General features: G+C 34.8%; 1 protein-coding gene across 2 annotated transcripts in view; it reads right to left on the minus strand.

The window, feature by feature from the left end:
* Positions 1–2,800: 2,800 nt before the first annotated feature.
* ACBD5 (acyl-CoA binding domain containing 5) overlaps positions 2,801–20,993 on the minus strand; it is a gene marked incomplete at its 3' end in the record, with an annotated part of 30,464 nt that continues 12,271 nt past the window's right edge. The window contains exons 4-13 of one of the 2 annotated variants that reach the window (XM_084253928.1): positions 15,784–15,898; positions 15,652–15,684; positions 12,468–12,602; positions 11,200–11,388; positions 9,251–9,357; positions 7,676–7,943; positions 6,706–6,905; positions 6,352–6,393; positions 5,538–5,647; positions 2,801–2,927 (exon numbers count right to left, since the gene is read on the minus strand). In XM_084253928.1, coding sequence (XP_084110054.1) covers positions 2,801–2,927; positions 5,538–5,647; positions 6,352–6,393; positions 6,706–6,905; positions 7,676–7,943; positions 9,251–9,357; positions 11,200–11,388; positions 12,468–12,602; positions 15,652–15,684; positions 15,784–15,898 — 1,326 coding nt within the window. Of the gene's footprint in view, positions 2,928–5,533; positions 5,753–6,351; positions 6,394–6,705; positions 6,906–7,675; positions 7,944–9,250; positions 9,358–11,199; positions 11,389–12,467; positions 12,603–15,651; positions 15,685–15,783; positions 15,899–20,993 lie in introns of those variants that run through there. The other variant, XM_084253929.1, reaches the window with a different exon arrangement.

A 20,993-nucleotide genomic window follows, 5' to 3' on the forward strand; every position in this document is an offset into this window, starting at 1 on the left:
GGAAACTGTGTCCTTAAATAGAAAAGTTAAGCAGTTTTCTGTATTAGACCTAATGTGTAGCTAGTCACCTGGAATTTTGCATGCTGTAATGGTGTTTACTCAAAATGTGTGTGCATACACTTTAAAAAAAAACATTTGACTGCTTCTGTCAGAAATTTGTATGTCTGTTTCTAGATACAATTTGTTAGTAGGAAAAAATGTCTCTCATCTCCACTAAATGTTAAATTCATAAAATGTTTGCATCTGTTTTCCTCTAACACCTCTGTCAGAATTAGATGAGCGCAAACATAAAAGATGTTTAATAGATGATCATTATTTGATCCTAAGTACCTGCTACTGCTTGAAATATTTGTCTTAATTTTGGTTTTGGGAAGTGTTCGCTATATAAACCATTGTCCTGCTCCTAACCATCTTGAAGGATGTTCAGGTCCAATCACTCCATTTCTCAGGAAGAACCATCAATTACAAACATGCTCAGCATTCAGAAGATTGTAGAATCATTTACTGTTTTTCATACTGTAAGAGTCAAACAAAATCAAACCATTTACAATCTAGAAATTAGACTGTAGAATTGAGGCTATGGGAGGCGGGCAGAGCAAAGTGTACAGGGTGCTAAAAAGTGTACAGGGTGCAACGTGTACATGGGTGCCTTGGTGGTGGGGCTGGTGTGGTAATATACTCTAGGGTGTGATTCTACACCTCTGAATCATATACAGTATTATGAAACAATGTTACCTCAATAAGCTCATGCGCACACACACAAAACCCTATCACCATTTTCCACTGTAGATATTATGGCTGATTAAGGGTGCACTGAGTGACCATGGGACACTATCATAAGAACTAAAACCAAGATTTTGACTTGATCAATATTAACATTCCCAACCAAGTGAATAAATGAGTTATTTTTCTTTCCTGTTTTATAAAATGACATTTAATAGGGTGGTTGCATGGCTGGTTTGTTGCTTGAAAAGATGCATGATTATATGAATTCCTACTATTCTCACTTAATCCTTATTATATAAACAATGCACTTCTAACATTAAGAATAAAATCATACCATTTCTCATTAAAGTTTTATTTTTAACTTAGTTTTACAATTAACAGAAGTGAATCATTAAAAAAACCACAGCTGTCAATTGAAAATTTTAAATGAGGTTCTTGTTAAACAAAGCAGTAATATTATATCCTATAATTATGTGTTTTATATTCAATAACTGTATGCAAAGTGTTTTTAAAACTATAAAATAAGACTTAGGATACAAATTGTTATCACTAGGAATTAGTTATCCCCACCACTTGTAATGAATCACAACTGCTTACATACTTAATTTGTATTTATTTTATTATTTATTAAGAGAAAAGCCACCATTTTCTGTACCAGATTGATATCTAATTTTTTAAAAATAATCCCTGATCCATAAGTCTAATCTTTATTTTTACATATAATTCAGTACTTGTTTCATTTTATTCTCCTAAGTAAACAGGAGTTTTTAAAAAGCAAATATTAGATCCTTTTAAACAGACATTTTAATCAAGGTGGGATTTAAAAATAAAAAATATCAAGTTACATGATGAAAAAAGCGAATTGTATTTTTTCTTCAGACAAACAAGACCCATCCTGTATATTAGGGATGGATTACTTCCGTCTTGAAAACACTCTAAACACACGACGCTAAACTCAACATTATACACAGCATGTATGCTTACAAATTATTTGCTACAAGTCCTTCAAATCAGAGATACCTTTGTTTTGGAAGACATACAGGAAGAATAATTTTTTTTTAAACAAAGCATTCAAGGATCTAAATGACAGTCTTTTATGTCTAATTGGAAAAACAGGAGAGGGACTATTTCCATTAGTTGGATATACTTTATTCATATGGCCTGTTAGTTTGCAAATCCTTTTACTACCCCTGTGAAATAGGTATATCTCACATATTACACTACGAAGAAGAGACAGAGGCACTAAGAGGTTGAGTCCAGTCTGCGCAGTTTACCAATTGCTTAAAAGTGATCTTCATATGTCTTTTTTGACCTTTATAAAAAGAGTATAAATAAGTTTTCATTTATATTTCAAAGCACCTATGAAGCAGAGACAAGATATCCTCAGTTAAAATGATTACAAAGAAATAAATGTATATGATTGAATAAAGATCTTATTAATGATCTGCAGGCTCAGTATACACTTGTCAAACCTACTTTAATTCTATTCTTCATCATTTCCAGCAGGTTTTGTGTATGTTGTGAATCATTTGTAAAAATTAAGCCTAGTACATCAGGTTGTACTTTATTGTAATGATGCCTGAATACTAAAGTCAGAGTTGTGAAAGCCCAAGAAAGAATTAGGGGCAGCCCACAGAGTGGATATGGAAAAGATTCTTACAGTAGTTTTCTACTCCTTGGCATGGTAATTTAGTGACTAAGCTATAGTTGATTTAATCTCAGTTGAAATTCACTCCTGGTTTGCATTCTTTCTTATATTTAATGTAGAAAATTAAAAATGTCCAGTTATAAATCTGATCTCATCACAACTGTATCTGGAAAAGCAGCTTATATTTCTGTATGGGAGATAATTAGGTAAAACATGTTACCAAACAATAATTAATAATTTAACATCCTTCAAGTTCAAGGGTAGGGTAAATCTAAGTATGCTACTTATAACCTAGTTGAGATTGATTATTCAAGTATTAGCAATATTAGTCCTTAAAATGTTATCATTTGTGTAGTGCAAAATATGTATGTATGTATGTACACAAATCAATCTACTAGACAACAAAAGAAATGCAGTCATCACAAACTAAGATTTTCTTGTGAATTTCACAATCCATTTCATTCCAAGGTCATCCAGGCCCAGTAGTCTTCTTGAGCAAAATACCATTTTCTTCAGTTCAATTTTCTTGAAAAAGAAAGTGAAAACCAATTTCCTATGAATATAAATGCAACTTGGATATGAAGCACATTGACACCAAATAATTCTCTGAATAACAATATTCCAAATTCAAAATCATAAAGTTACAAATGATCCTTATGAAATTATTTCATGTGACTTATATAGCTTGATGTGAAAGATCCAATGGCAGGTGTCAACATTACCAAATAGTTTGTAATAAATAGTTTAAATTTATATTCCTCCTCATCCTTTTCTAGTTGGCTTTGTATAATTCATATTTTTGGAAATCATTTCATAATTTTATCAAAATGAAAAAGTTGTAAAATTAAAAATCTTCATAAAACTATAAAAGACTGACAGATATAACCTGGACTATACATTTAATCAATGTATATTATGTATCTTAATTTCTAGGCACTGGGGAATCAAATAAATGATTCTCCGTCTTCAAAAGTGCTCTCAGTTTAGCCGAGAGGGCAGGAGATATAAACCAACTGCTCAGATATGTATAATGTGATGGTTTAAATGACAGCAGTGTGAGTTAGGAATCAGAGAAGGGTGCACTTGCATGCACAAAACCCAATTATCACATATGACCTGAAGTGTGAGAAAGGTCCCAGAGCTGCAAAATCTCTATACCCTCCCAAGGACTCAACATTCCAAATGCCTAAAACTCTCTCATAGATGCATTTCTCTCCTCTCTAGAAATGCCCTTATGCAACATAGTTGGCAGGAGTAATATTTCAAATAATCAGATCATTCTTCATCTTATGTAGAAATCCTCTTATGTATATCTCCTAGGCAGGAGTGATATTTTAAATACTCAGATCAGTTTTCACATAACAGAAAATCACTTGTGACAAAAAGAAAAAAGGCCCTTGGATTACAGTTGAAGTTGTCAACAAAACAAGACCAATGTGGGTGGTTCTAAAGAATCTGCCCGTATAAGGTTTTAGCACAAATGTTAGCTGCCAGATGTCTACACAATTAACCCACATAATACAGATTACTATAAAAAGGTCTTCTACAGATTTACAAAAAAGCACACAACTTTGGTTCTAAATGCCCCAATCATTTAAATCATCACCACTACCTTCGGGTAGTGACTCTTAAGCCAAAGTATAGTTTATTTTTTGTTTTTAATGAAGTGACAACCTGCTTCAACTTTAATTGTAAAATCAATCATTATCTTATGCCAAATTTTTCTACTCTCCAAGCATCAACTTTCTACAAAGGAACCGTGAAAAAGAACTTTGAAATAAATTGCAAAGTATATAAAAACCTACTATTAGTGTCGCTGTTTCTTGCTGCTTAAAGCTAGCATTACCGTATATTTAAAAAAAAAAGGTTTCTCCCCATTATTAAGGATACTAGAATGTGAAACACAATACAGCAACAAACCCAAACATCATAGGAGAAGTATAAAATGTGTGAAAGAAGAAATTAAGACCTACATATTAACATCTGAAATCACACACACACACACACACAGAGAGACATGAAAGGGGATAAATAATACTGAGACAGCAACTTAATGCTTCTAAAATCCTACTAAAGGTTTTTTAATTGGGCAGGTGTATGTCAAGAACATAAATGTATCAGAAAACTTATTTAGTTAATTTATGAATATTAACCAAACTGTCTTAACAGAGGCAGAGAACAAGCTAATACAATTCATTTAATATCATGTATTTCAGTTTCTCAACTATAGAGTAATATGCATGGAACACTTATAATAAGGTAGTAGCTTATCCCTTTTAGCCTATGAGAAATAGTGATGTTTAATTTTTCTTTTGTTATCAAATGTAGTAATTAGAAACGTGGGTTCTTTGTTAAAGGAACAATATACCTATAATTAACTTATAGATAGCACTTTAAAGTTTATACCCAGTACTCTATTTCTTTTCCCCATCTATTGTTAATTAATGGGAAATGGGAATGAAAACATAACCAGAGAGGGTGTCAGTAAGATAAAAATCTGCCCCTCCACAGAAAGCAGATGAGATTTTACAGCATCCAGAATACGCTCTAAGGATTTTCTTGAACTAAAGAGTTTTGGCCTCAGGTTATTCCTAATCTAGACAAACTCAGAGGACTTACAAGGATTTATAATTATCTTTGGACCTATTTCAGGTATATGCTGGCATCCCGAACTGAAATTGTAACCCTCAAATTAGAATGATTCTCTTATTTTAGAGATAGTTAAATGACAGGCTGAAATTTTTCTGAAATGTCAATGCCTGTATTTCAAAGGCATACAGACCATGCAGGTATTATTTATTTATTTACCCACTGTCCTTTAATGTTAGCAAAGGGTCTAAAACAACTATCAGACTTTTAAGAGTATTGTTTCCTCATAAGCCATAAAACACAAGCCTGTGATTTTTCTCACTGTTGACTAAATGAACAAATCCATCAGATGATCACAAATGAAAAAAATTTTAAGTCCAACAAGGACCTAGAAATCCATCAGACATCATTTCCAAGGTATTGCAGTTTTAGTCTAAGGATTATCACAGAATATACTGTATAACGATATACTAATAGCAATAGAACAGACCTATTCCCTTCTGGAAGATCTGTCTTTACTACATTAAAAGAGTTTATATACACATCACATTGAATGATAAAACTATAGTACTACCTTCTCCTCCTTTGATAATATAAATGCACCAACCACTGAGCAATAAAAGGCCATATGATAGCAAAAGTTAATGCACCAGGAGACATATCAAAGGGCCACCAAGATGGTCTCTGAGAAAATAAAGTGGTCACAAATTGATTACATATTACATATATGAAATTAAGAATACACCTAACATAAGTCTGAAAATATGTAACTAATAACAAATCTAACTCCTACTATAGGGAGAAGAGACATTCTGTATTTCAGAACATAATTCAGTAAGAAGACTTTCAGGATAATTCACAGAACAAATATATATATATTTTTCATGACATTACTAATTTTCCTTTTTATTTCCTTTCAACTTATTTACATATAATTGTCATATATAGTGTAAGTTTAAGGTATGCAAAAGTGATGATTTGAAAAGACTATATATTTTGAAATGATTACCACAGTAAGCTAATTAGTATTTCCATCACTTAACATAAAGGATTTTTCTGTTTTTCCGGTGAGAACATTTAAGATCTACTCTCAACAATTTTCAGGTGTATGACATGAAACTGTTACCTATAGTCACCAGGCTGTACATTCCAGTTGCTTACACCATAACTGCAAGTTTAACATCTCCCTATTTCACCCCATCCCTAGTCCCTGGCAACAACCATTCTGCTCTCTGTTTCTGTGAATTTTTTGTCTAGAGCAAATATATTTTTAACTTCAAAGTTCTAAAGGGTAGATTTTACTTGGAATACTTTAAGGACCTTATATAATGTAAATTTATTAACTTCTTTGAAACCCTGGCATTTAAATTTAATAAAATTTTTTTTACCTGTGAGGACTGATTACTAGTATGTAATGTTGATGCTCTTGCCTAGAAATACAAACAAAAGTGATTAAATTTTGATAAAATGAAAAAATACAGTAATTTTCTAATTTTTTGAAGGTTGAAATATTCTTACTAAATTCCACACACTTATTAATTCCTTGATTTACATACGAACTACCAATTTACAAACACATTGGAGAATGGCCGCCTTAAATAAAATTTATATATTTTCAAAAGTAGGTTTTACTTCTTTTTAGAAATCAATAAAATACATTGATATGTGTAAATCTGGATCATTACAGATTTGTTTTACAGAATCAACAGATGGAAGGAGAAAAGACAAATTTGGAAGCTTACCTGTGAAGCTGTTAGTGTTTCCAGTTTGTGAAGTCTCTGAAGGACATTCTGCATGTCCTCCTGCAACCGCATGAGCACAAGAGCAATCTGCTCATTGAGGGTGCCTCTTGACCCTCTGTCTGAACCCCAGCGTTCCCCATCACCTCCACTTCCCATTTGCCGACTCTTAGTTCCTTCACTCAAATGTTGCATCCTATGCCCTATTTTAAGAGAGCAAAATAAGTTTACTGTAATTTTCTCTTATAAAAGTAGAAACAATCTGTTTGAGTTTTTTGTTATTTCTTTGAGATTCAAACTTGCAAAGTGAAGTGGAAGCAAATCAAGAAGTACACAAAATAGGGGGCCTCCCTGGTGGCGCAGGGGTTAAAGTCAGTGCTCTCAAGCTATCCCCAGCCACTGCAGCATGAGTTCGATCCCTGGCCAGGGAGGTGACCCATGTGGTGAGGCAGACCTCTCCTGTCTCGCCCACTGCTCCCCTCAGCAGTGTATTTCAGTCAATCCACCTGTTCTGATACCCACTCTGTCTCTGGTGAATTCTCTCACTTCCCTCCCCCATACCTCTGGTCTGTACCCCAGTTCTTGTATGCATAGATAAATAAATCTTAAAAAAAAATGTGGGAAAGATAAAGAATTCAGATTTTCACCTAAAGTAAGAAAAAAAGCAAGAGTAAAATTACGGCAGTTAAGTGACTGTTTGGGGGGATGATGAATCATAAATTTGACTACCTTAAAAAATTACCAAAAAGATGTTGAAGTAGAATTATTTCCCCCAGATATTTGGAGAACACACTACTGCGACCTCTGGAGTCAAAGAATTAGATATAAAGAAAAAATGTCAGATACTATGTAAGAATAACTTTTAGCATTCCCTTTATAAATTGAGAGTCCTAGTGCATCTCTTATGTTGATCCTCCCCATTTTCCTAATTAGCTTATAAAGATAGTGAGAACAAGAAAGAAGTAATACATACCTTTCCCCCTTCTGACATTAGAGAATTCCTCATTTTCTCCACCTCGTTTCTCACGGTGTGGTGCTCCACTGTTACTTCTGCCATCTTCTCCTCCATGTTTTACTTCACCTTTCCCTTCAACTGCTATCATGTGCATATCTTCACAGTTGCCACTTCCAGAAGACACTTGAACATTTCCAGAACAAACAGGATTTTCCAAGGGCTGTTTGGGGTTACCACCCAAGCAGTATCGAAATGGTCCATTGTTAGATGTAAAGCTGTCTAGAGGCTACAAATTGAAAATAATATTTAGTTAAAAGCCATAATCATAAACCATATTATCACAAATTTTCATAAGATTACTGTTTTCATAAAATGTTTTTTCATATTATTATAGGGAATATTTTTCTAAAAACTCTTTTTCAATTCATATTCTGTTTTTTATATGCAAGAAAGAAATGGGGTAGGAATGATTCATCTATGAGGAAAGAATTGAGAAGTTTTGGCAGTGAATTTTTCTTGTGAGTCAGTTATTCATCTAAGAAACATTTAAATGTCTATTCTTATCCTAGTTACTATGCTTAACTCTGGGAATACTAGGAAGAAAGAGACAGATTCCCTATCTGCAAGAAGCTTCAAGTCTTAGTAAGGGAGGTAAAGAAGCAAAATCATTGCAGCATAGTTTGATAAATATTATAAAAAATATGTATACAGGCAGCACACACAGAGATCAACTAACACATACTTGGGTTGGGTGGAGGTTTGGTCAGGGCAGTCTTCCTCAAGGAAATTATATCAACTAAGACTTGAACAAAAGAGTATAAGTCAAAGGTGTGGCAATGAGGACAGCATGTAACTATAAAGGAGCAGTGAATGTGGGGAGTGCAATAGCCAGATAATTACTGAGATTTATCCCTATGTAGTCCTTTTTCATTAGCTTTCCCAAAACAAATCTTTTACAAAAGAAATAAATAAAAGAGATTCTGGATTCTAATCACTACTTATTTCTGTTTTTCATTCATTTCAGCTCATTCTCGGCTTGGTTTTCTCACAATTATTTTTCCATCTATGCTATTCATTTGTGTTTAACCTTACTTAAAAAGTCTTTTATTCGTGTGCTTTTAAAATTTGACATTTGACCAAACTAAGAGGTAAATTTCATTGTATTATATACTGAAAAGAGAAAAACACAAAGAGAAAAAAATAAAATTAAAACCATTGATTTAGAAAGGCAAAAGATAAATGATTTTCTATAAGACACACTAAAATTGTGTTAGAACAGTGATGGGGAAAGGATATAACATCAGTAAACAATCCATGTTTCAAGCACAGAGACTAGCAGAGTTCACTCTCTGCTCCCTTGTCCCGTATCACTTGTTACATTATAAATTATAACATATTTAAGTATTTTTAATAATACAGAAATTTTTTATTTTTTAATTCACAGAAATAATTAAAAATACAAATGTTTAAACATTTTAGAGGTATGTTTTCAAAGTGATGAACAGCATGTAAATCTTCTATTAATAGAAGTTGTGCACCGAATTCTGATATACCACTTTGAAAACTCACCAATTAAAAAAATCTTATTTTTACCTCTTCTTGTCCAAATTGCTCCATGGAATCACAGTAAACTTCACTGTCAGAATCACTTGTCAAATGCTGAATTCCTGAAACATCTTCAATATAGTCATCATTTACATCTAAATATGAACAAATATACAGATGATTATTCTTCAAGAAAAATATACATTTATTCCATTTCAAAATTTATCAACTCTATAGTATTTTCATGCTGGGAGACAAATTTATTTTACTAAGTCACATTTTTTTTAACTTACTAAAACTTTATAAAGGTGGTACAGAAAGATGCTGTCAAGATCAAACCTTACAAAAACTTAAACTTATAACAGAAAACTGACTACCAGGTAAGAGGCCTACATCTGGGATAAAACTATGCAAGTTTGGTTATTACATTAAGAAATGATATATCTTGATTTCTCAACTGAATTGCAGCAATGTTGTTAATTCACCATTACATACAATAGGCACTTTCCCTACAGTTCTAAGATATAAAAAGACCATAATTCATGTTGCTGATTGGAAAAAAAAAAAGATGATCAGAGATTTTGGTTAAAAGAAACCTCAAGAAAAAAAATAAGCATTTCAATTTTTTGTCTCTTCCCAGTATTTAAGATGTCAGGAGGAGATGTGGCAGGTCCTCTGGTATAAAATTCTAATTTCTTTAGATTCTCCAGTAGGAGCCACAATTAACTGTACCGACAACATAGGAGCCAAGAATTTGTACAACACCTCTGTGAAGGGGATCAAGGAATGAATGACAGACCAGACCGCCTGATGCTGGTGTGCGGGGTATTATAAAAGGTCATAGTCAAGAAAAGCAAACCAGAGTGCAGGAAGAAGGCACATTCAGCAGGAGGTATCTCAACAAAGAAAATCATACAAAAGACAGTATATTTTTCTATTTTGAAGATAATACTGGAGTCACAGTAAGCAATAAAGGCAAGATGAAAGATACTGACATAACAGGACCAATTACAAAAAGGAGTTTGCAGATTTATGGCCCAGGATTGCATCCAGTTGTGGCAGCTTGAATGACTCTTTAGTGTATTTGTAAACAACAACAACAAATAAAGAATATCTGCTCCAAAAACACACTAAATATTTCAAAGATTTATTTTCAAATGCCATATAAGACACATTAAAAACATCTCAATGAGGGCCTCCCTGGTGGCGCAGGCAGTTGAATGCCACACTGTGAGGCTGGCAGCAGCCTCTGCAACACGGGTTCAAACCCGGCCGGCCTGGGAGAATCCCACATGTCGCAGCAGACCTCTCCTGTCTCACCCGCTGCTCCCCTCAGCAGTGTATTTCATTCAGTCTGCCTGTTGTGTTCCCCGCTCTGTCTCTCGTGAATCTTCTCACCCTCCCACGCATCTGGCCTGTACCCCAATTCTTGCATAAATAAATAAATCTTAAAAAAAAAAAAAAAAACTTCAATGCAACATAAAAACCCTGGCCCTGATTTACTGTCCTTCAAAGCTATAAATAAACCCTTATAATATTAACAAACCCTAAAATATTATTGAATAAAGGCTTTTAAAGTTCTAAACTACTCCTAAGTACAAAATTATTAAAATATTCCTCCCCGGTGGTGCAGCGGTTGAGCGCTGGGTGGGGAAGCTGCCCGCAGCCTCTGAAGCGCTGGTTCGATCCCCGGCTGCTCCCCGGCCACTGGAGGAGGGTCCCACATGGCAGGCAGACCTCTCCTGCCTCCCGCTGCTCCCCTCAGCAGTGTACTTTGGTCCTTCTGCCTGCTCTGCTCCCCGCTCTGGCTCTGGTGAATTCTCTCACCCTCCCGTGCTTCTGACTGTACCCAGTGCTTGTATGAATAAATAAATAAATAAATAAATAAATCTTAAAAATAAATAAATAAAGTAAGGCTGTATTTCTCATTTAAAAAAAAAAAAGAATATTCCATTCATACAAAAGACTCTGGATAAATAATTATTATGGCACAATACCTTGGTGGGTAGAGACAGTTTTTCTAGTTTTCTCCAAGTTTTGGTCTACTGATTTAACTTCTTCAGCACTTCTGTCTTTCAGAGAAGTGACCTGAATGTCATTATGTACATCCTGAACAAAACTGTCTTTATCATAGCCATTAGTGACAATTTCCAAATTCTTATGGTCTGTGGATTTTGTCATTTTATCTTTTATGAAAAAAGAAAAAGGAGAGATAAAGGTTCACAGTAGAAAAGCTTCTGCATACTATGTTGTAATATCAAGTAATAACTTTATCACCTACTTTAATCCCTTTGAGGATTTCCTACATTGAATCTCTGTCAATCCCTGAATTCCTTTTTAGCATAAGCAAATTGCTCTATGAGATGCAGAAGTACAAAGAGCTCCACAGAGCCAATAAAATCATCCTTCAGGAAAGGTACTGTTCGGGCCTCCCTGCTGGCACAGGGGTTAGGCTATTGCTAACAACTGCGGCAGGAGCTCGATCCCCCCTGCCAGCAAGCTAACCCCACGGCACAGCAGACCTCTCCTGTCTCACCCACTCCTTCCCTCAGCAGTTATTTCAGTAGATCTGCCTATTCTGTCTCTGGTGGGTCCTCTCACCTCCCACACCTCTGGCCTGCACCTCACTTCTTGTATGCATAGATAGATAGAATAAATCTTTAACAAAAAGAAAAAAGAAAAGGTACTGTTCGTCATACCCTACTGTAAAGTAAAGCAAAACTAAGAAGTGTGGTTTGTGTTAGTGTCTTTTTGCCTCCCTTTTCTAAAATGGCCTTCCCAAGAATAACTGGCTTTGTTACTAACAAGGCCCATTCTATGCAGTAACCCAAGATTCCAGGGTTCCCTCTTCATCAAAACTTCTGCTTGCATCCTATTTTCTGGATTCAGTTCCATTCTTGACAAGATATTGAAAGTCTAACTTGTCTCCCTTTCTTGGTAACATATACATATTCATATTGGAAACAATTCCTTAAAGGAATCTATTTCTAATATAGCATTTCAGGTATTATATTCAGAGGAGTGGCCTATTGTGTTAGACTTCAATTAACATGTAGTTTCAAGTAATATCTATGCATAGGCTGGTTGTCCCTAGACACTGTTGTAGACCCAGTAACCATAACAAAGCTGGTTACTGGGTCAACAGCCTAGATTCCACCATATGCGCTAATTGCATATAATACAAAATAGCCCAAACCTCCCCATATCCTTTTATCTAATAAAATTGTTATTTTATTAAAATTGTAGCCTATCATCCAAAGATTACCATTATCATTTTGTTCTGCTCCTTTCACTTCCTCTTGGGTCTCTTCTTCTTCAGACTCAGCTCCACTATCACTGCTTTCCGCTTTACCATTAACAGTTTTGGCATTTGGAGTAGAAGTTAGTACATTACCCAGATCTAAAACAGAGAATGACCACTTAATGACTAATATTTTGACATACATCAATGTATAATTGATAGATAACTGATAAAATAATTTTGAATTAAAAGTTAGAATTTTGATCATTAATAGTACTCTTTTTTTTACTATAAATATCCATACATGGCACAAGTATATTCCTCCAAGTATCAGTTTACAACAAAAATGATAAAGCTATTATAAAACTTTTCTGAACAAAACAGAGGATAAATTATTTTTAAGTTAACATCAATCAAAATAGTGAAGTTAGAAGTGAATGATCTGTATACATAGTAACTGAAGAGATAATTGCTATGTGCTAGCATGCTGAAAACATAACATTTTTTGGCTCTAACAACAGTCTTATCAGTATTATAGTTGGGCTACGTTTAAAATTTTGTATCCTTTTATTACCTTTAGCAATTCACATGCCTTTAGGAATCCAAGTGCACAACTGACACTACTGTGTCTTCATATTTATTTTTTTAATTATCAGATAAAATAACCAATCACCTAAAAAGGAAAATTGTCCTATCACCCAAAGTCATATTTTGAGAATACATAAGAGCTCCTCAAACACAGTATGCATAGGAATCAGTTAAAATGCAGACTCCGAATCAGTAAGTCTGGAGTGATCTAAGATTCTGCACTTTCATAAAGCTCCCATGTGATAGTAATGCTGTTGATTACTATAGCACATATGGTATAGGGAATGATATTTTCATCAACTCTTTAAGATACTATTGATCTTAAGTGCCTACTGGTCAAAAATAGTGATCCTTCATAAATTTTTGGTCTTGATTTTTACTTACACAAATGTTTTGGATGCTTTTCTGCATCCCAAATAATGTATTAAATTTCAAAATCTCCATACATCTTAAATAACCAGGTCTATGCTCTTGTTAAGTCTAACTAATGATTAGATGCAAAGAGTAAAAATTCAACCCTATCATAAATATTATGTCCTATTACTCTCTTAGAGAATCATGGGAGTAGGATTGTTTTTGAAAGTTTCTCTTACTTTTCCCCTGACAACCAGAAAAAGCAAGTATAACAATTAATGACAACAAAACCCCACACTACATTGCAGACTAAAGGATAAAACCAAGTGATTGTAATCATAGATAGAGAAAAGAAACTTAACAAAACTCAACACTTTTTAATGATAATAATGGTGAAAAAATTAAGAATTCAAAAGAATTTCCTTAATCTGATGAACTGCATGTATGAACTTTCACAACCAGAAGAATACGCAATGTTAAAAAAACTGAAAGTTCTGTTCCTAAGATAATGGGTAAGACAAAGATGTCTGCTTCTGTCACATCTAATTAATATTAAACTGCAAGTCCTAGCCCAGGAAATTAGGCAAGAAAAATAAAGCCATCCAGTCTGGAAAGAAATGATCTCTCATTGCAGATGACATGCTCTTGTATATAGAAAAGCCTAAGGAATCTACAAAGAAAAACAAAAGGAAGAAAAAGAAACTATTGGAACTAAAAAATGGCTCAATGAGGTCGCAGGATATATTAGATCAACATACAAAAAAATCAATTATAGTTCTACAAACTAATAATTTGAAAATTAAATTGAAAAGTAATTCAATTTATAATAGCAGCATAAAGAATTCTTATTAGCAATACAGTTGATGAAAGAGTGTACAAATTATATGTGCAAATGACATTGTTGAAAGAAATCAAAGAAGATCTAAATGGACTAGAAGACAATGCAGTTGAGATAACTATACTCTCCCAAATGATTACAAATGATTACTCTACAAATCATTACAAATCCTACCAAATACCAGTTGACTTTTTTTGCAAAAACTGATCGGCTGATTCAAAAATTTATTTGGAAATGTGAGCGATCCAAATAATAAACAGCTCATATTTCCCGATTTCCAAACTTACTAATTACGTATATGTTGAAAAAGCCCACTACACAAATAGGTAAAGTTATACTGCAAATACACCTGGTTACTTTTAGCAAGATTCTTTGTTTGAATAACAAAAGTTAAAATTGCAAAGTGTCTTACAATTTGTCAGTATCTTAAAAGATGCAAATACCCATTAAATACCCATATCCTTGGATCCAGAAATTACACTTCTAATATATCCTATCGACATACTTCCACATATATAAAATGATAGTTGCTCATGGTTAGTCTCAATGACATTTTTTGAAAACCGGAAGAAACAAACTAACTGTCCATTTGAATGATACAGGTTAAATTATGGTACAGTTCTTTATCTCTTACAACATTTTAATCCAGAGGATTTGAAATGCAGCTTTCTAATTTTGCCAAAGTAATACATTATATATACTATATATTATGTAAGATCTTCAACAAAAACTAATGTAGCTTTCAGTAAAAAAATTGATACTTTCAGGGGCCTCCCTGGTAGTGCAGGGGTTAAGACACAACCTATGAAGCTATCCACAGCCTCTGCAGCACAAGTTCAATCCTCGGCCTGCCAGGGAGCTACCCACATTGCGGAGCAGACCTCTCCTATCTCCTCTGCTACCCCTTCAGCAGTGTATTTCAGTAGATCCTCCTATTATGCTCCCCACTCTGTCTATGGTGAATCCTCTCATCCCCCACACTTCTGGCCTACATCCTAGTTCTTGTGCACATAAATAAATAAAAATAAATATTAAAAAAATTTAAAAATAGAAGTTTTTAAGTTATATAAATTTGTGCTGAATTCTTTAAGCATGTATGTTTTATTTTTTTATTTTTTTTTAAATATTTATTTATTTATTTATACAAGCACTGCGTACAGTCAGAAGCGCGAGAGGGTGAGAGAATTCACCAGAGCCAGAGCAGGGAGCAGAACAGGCAGAAGGACTGAAGTACACTGCTGAGGGGAGCAGCGGGCGGCAGGAGAGGTCTGCACGCCATGTGGGACCCTTGCCCGGTGGCCGGGCTTGAACTGGCGCTGCAGAGGCTGCGGGCAGCTTCTCAAGCCAGCACTCAACCGCTGCGCCACCGGGGAGGCCCAAGCATGTATGTTTTAAACAAAATTTTTACATGGATTTCATTTTGCCTACCTTCTAAGTATTTAGAAATTTTCTCCAATCGGACTGGCATGTGAAAGTAAAAAAAAAAAATTAGACATATAAACTTTAATGCATGCATATGTATTAGCTGCTAAATTAAAAACTAAGAAAAAACAGTCCAACCTGAAGTTAAATCAGAACTTCTGCCACTTTTTTTGTCCTCTACAATTTCATAAAATGGACCTATGACATGCAGCAATTCTTCCACTTTCTCAGTCATAGGCATAGTTTCAAGTATCTGTAATAGAAATAAAACAATCTTGTGAAATCACAAACTGTTAATCTTATCTGCACTAGTGTCAAATAATTTAATAATTCTAATTTATTTATCAATAATATCGAGATCTGTGCCTCCCTGGTGGTGTAGGGATTAAAGACAGCACTATCAAGCTATCACCAGCCACTGCAGCATGAGTTTGATTCCTGGCAGGCCAAGGAGCTAACCCACATGAAGCAGCAGACCTCTCCTGTCTCGCCCGCTGCTCCCCTCAGCAGTGTATTTCAGTACATCTGCCTGTTCTGCTCCCACTCTCTCTGGTGAATCCTCTCACCCCACTGCACCTCTGGCTTACACCCCAGTTGTATGCATGAATAAATACATCTTAAAACAAAAAATAATAATCTTGAGATCTGAAGTTCATTTATAGATACTACCCTAATGTGCATATTAATTACATACTTAATGTGCATACTCCCTTAGAAAAGCTTCAAGTATATTAAAGTATTCTCATCTTGAAAATTATTTTCTATAAGCTTCATATAAAAATACATACAAATAATAAAAAAATATGCATGAAACTAAAGGCACTAATATTAAAGAAAATAGAAAACTATGATGTTAAAGGAAAATTTTGACGTGTTTATTGATATTAAAGTAGTGTTTAAAGGGCACAAAAGGGCCTCCCTGGTGGCGCAAGGGGTTAAGACGCAATCTATGAAGCTATCCGCAGCCACTGCAGCACCAGTTTGATCCCCGGCCAGGGAGCTACCCACATGGTGCAGCAGACCTCTCTTGCCTCACCCACTGCTCCCCTCAGCAGTGTATTTTAGTCAATCTGCCTGTTCTGTTTCCTACTTTGTCTCTGGTGAATCCTCTCACCTCCCCCCACACCTCTGACCTGTACCCCAGTTCTTGTATACATAAATAAATAAATCTTTAAAAAAATAAAATAAAAAATAAAAAGGATACCTTCATACCTGTGAAACAAATTGGAATTATCATTTATCATTCAAATTTTTTCTGTAACTTTTTTTTATTGGCGTAACATTGGTTTACAACACTGTATATGATTAGGGAAATAGATTCACACCTCTTCAGATGTATGTCACAACACTATATCCACCACCGAAGAATCCATAACCTCCACCATGAACCACTGGGCTACCTCCCCCAATCTGTTCCCCACCTCCCACCTTGCGCCTTTAGACTCTCGATTCTGCAATCATATTTCTAGGGTTTGTTTTGGTTTAGTTTTGTCTGTTCCTTTGTTTTGTTTCTTTATAGTCTACATATGAATGACATCACTGGTGTTTATAATTTATTTCATTTAGCATATCCTCCAGTTTCATCCATGTTGTTGTAAATGGCAAGGTAGGTGTAGATATTATAGAATAGGTATAAATTAGGTAGGTTGTAAATAAAATAGGTATAAAAAGAATACTTTATTCATATGTCTTTTTGACATATGATTTCTAAATATTTCTAAAGGAAATATTGTTAGTATGTCTTTTTGACATATGATTTCTAAATATTTCTAAAGGAAATATTGTTAGTATAAAGCTGGGGCCAATAAGGAGAGCAGAGTAATTTTTCCTTCATTTTAGCCAGAATTTCAATAGTCAATATAATCAGGACACAAGTGTCCATAGCAAGATACACTGAGAATTTAAGAGGATAACTGTCAAAAAAAAAAAGTCAAGTGTCTGAAAAAGAAGCTTTAAAACAAAACAGAATGATCTCAGTCAAAAAGAAAAGATAAAAGAAATGGCACACATCCATAGTAACACACACATCCATATAGTACAGGCAGAGATGAAGACCCCCAGACAAGCAGACAGAAGCAACTGTCAGCCTACTGACATTTAGCAGGCAACTAAAATTTATCCTGAGAAGATTTTATTTAAAGAATAAGTAAATTCAACTGGGTTGTAACTTATCCAAATGAAGAATGTTTTAACAGAAATATCTGCTAAGTTTCATGGACTCTAGAAAGGCAGCATCCAATAGAACAATAATGTTTCTAGGTTTATTCAGCATTTTTCTTAGTGAGAGCCATGAGTATGATGTAAATATATGGGAAAGGTACAGGTATATTATATTGTAAAGCAAAGACTAAATTTCTTGGACTTTTTTGGTTAGATGGATACATCCAACAAAGAAACCATAACTTTATTCATGACAAAAACATCACAAATTTTGCAAAACTGCAGCCATTACTTTGAAACAAAACAAAAGTTCTTGTTTTCAGGTGGCTCTATTGTTACTTCTATAGCAGCATTCACAGTATCATTGTTTTATTCTTCTGGACTCAGACTACCTCTGCTTTCCACACATATGCTTGTGACATGACCATTCTATCAGTATATACTTAACTCCCACACCTGTTTCATCAACCTTTCTCTTCACCCTCCTCTAGCACAGATGGAATCTGTGTTTATTCGAATGTTGCAGACAGTTTTACCTTGACTTTTAAATTTCTCAGTAGCTGCTAGCTATCCTTGCTGAAATAAATCCTCCATTTTTACATCCCCCCAAACAAAGTAGCTATCTGAAGCTGGGTTCTTGATGGTGTTCTTAGGTTTCAGGACAGTGACTAGTAATCCCTGTAAAGACCTGTTCAAGGCACAGTTTGAACACAGCCCTCCATTCTTGTCACTCTGGCTCTGGTTTGCTTTACTGACTGGTTCTTCACCAATTTCAGCTGCTGTATTGGCTGGACTTGTGTGCCATCCTAATCCTCAAGCTCTGGTCTTGATTCATCACAGGTAGATTTTGTTCCAGATCCTGTTTAGCCTGAGTCTGTGGCAACTCTTGCTCAGTAGCAAGGATAGTTTCTGCAGCTTCACTGAGCATTTTGAGTAGGGAAACAAGAAACCAAACTGAGTATATCTCTTAAAGCTATCTAAACCCAGCACTCTTCTCTCTCTTCAGTAGACAAGCTTAGCATATACTCATCTAGTTTGCCAAGTGCCTTTGACTTTTGAGGAGGCATACCTAATCCTGGGTATGCTAATGGCTAGAAAAATATATTATTATCCACACTAAATTAAGAAATTTAATTAAGTTTCTAAAAAGATGGTTATCATGAGTTAAGCCTTATTTAATTTTTTTAAGATTTATTTTTTTTATTTATGCATACAAGAACTGGGGTGCAGGGCAGAGGTGCAGGGGTGTGTGTGTGAGAGGATTCACCAAAGACAGAGTGGGGAACAGAACAGGTGGATTGACTGAAATACACTGATGAGGGGAGCAGTGCGCAAGGCAGGAGAGCTCTGCTGTGCCATGTGTGTTGCTTTCTGGCCGGGGATCGAACTTGTGCTATGGTGGCTACTGATAGCTTCATAATGCTGCACCTTAACCTCTTGTGCCACCAGGGAGTACCAAGTTAAGCCTTTAAAAACAAATCAACTTCACTAAAAAAAAAAATAAATAACTAAAAATAAAAAACAAATTAATCTTTAGTACCAGAGAAAGCCAATGTCCTGGTCTCACAGCTATGCACAAGACCCTCATCAGTGGTAATATTTGGTTCCATTCTTTATAGCCCCTATTCTAATCTTCCCTTCATTACAGTGATTGTCCCATCTGTTTAGAAATCCTGAAATAATTGGTCTAGGATTATACCGGAACAAGTGTTTTTTTTTTTTTTCATACAAGATCCTGTGCTGATTCTAATGTGCAGCCAGAGTTGAGTACATTGGTCTTTCTTAAAATTCAATTTTCATAATGCACATTATTCAAGTACTGGTTGAATTACCTGGGAATCCCCATAAGATAGCCTGTGCAGAAAACAGAATTTTATACTCCCCTCCAATTATGAGTAAAAATAATTTATTTAAAGAAACATAGATTTCTCCCCAAACACATTAATTACTCTTTGTGCTAAAAGTTAAAATACTATTAATTTTAAAGAATTTTTATTTTAGCAATTTCTCAATGATATTTCATTAGGCTGTATAAATTATGAGAAACAATTTTCTGGGCCTCCCTGGTGGCACAAAATTTAAGATGCAGCATTATCAAGCTATCGGCAGCCACTGCAGCCACTTCACTCCCCGGCCAGGGAGCTACCCATAGAGCGCAGCAGACCTCTCCTGTCTCGCCCGCTCCACCCCTCAGCAGTGTATTTCAGTCAATCTGCCTGTTCTGTTCCCCATTCTGACTCTGGTGACTCCTCTCTCACACACACCCCCTCTGGCCTATCCCCCAGCTCTTGTATGCATAAATAAATAAAATAAATCTTAAAAAAAATTTCCTATAAAACAGTCTCCATAACAACAACTAAAATAAATGAATAAAGTTCCTTCAATCCTTGAGATTTATACTATAAGAATAATTCTTAAAGAGTAATAGTAAACTTTACAGTGAACTATAATTTAATGACCATTTCCATTAATAAACTATTGCAAGTAGAAAAAGTCCTAAATTCACAACTAATCTTTGACAAAGGAGCAAAGAATATGCAGCGGTACAAGGACAATTTATTGAACTGGTGCCGGGAAACCAGACCACTACTTCTCCCCATGCACAAAAATCAACTCAAAATGGATAAAAGAACTGGACATAAGACATGAAACCATAAAATATATAGAAGAAAATATAGGTAAAACACTATAAGACATACAAGTCAGTAACATCTTTAAAGATTCATCACCCAAAGCAAAGAATGTCAAGGAAAAGATAAATATCTGGGATTACATCAAACTGAAAAGCTTCTATACAGCAAAAGAGACATTAGCCAAAACAAAGAGACACCCCACTGATTATGAAAAAATCTTGGCATGCTATACAACTGATGAGACTAAACACAAAGATATTCAAAGAACTTACAGGACTCAACAAGAACAAAGTAAACAATCCAGTGAAGTAGTTGGCAAAAGAACTTAAAAGACACTTCTCCAAAGAGGAAATGCAAACAGCCAACAGGCATATGAAAAAATGTTCAACATCCCTTATAATCAGGGAAATACAAATTAAAACCACACTCAATAAGAATGGCACATATCAAAAAAACTAGCAACAACAAATGTTGGCGAGGATGTGGTGAAAAAGGAACTCTCCTACATTGCTGGTGGGACTGCAAACTGGTCCATCCACTATGGAAATCTGTCTA

This window comes from Talpa europaea (genome assembly GCF_964194135.1).
Source record: "Talpa europaea genome assembly, chromosome: 14".
Lineage (NCBI taxonomy): Eukaryota > Metazoa > Chordata > Mammalia > Eulipotyphla > Talpidae > Talpa > Talpa europaea.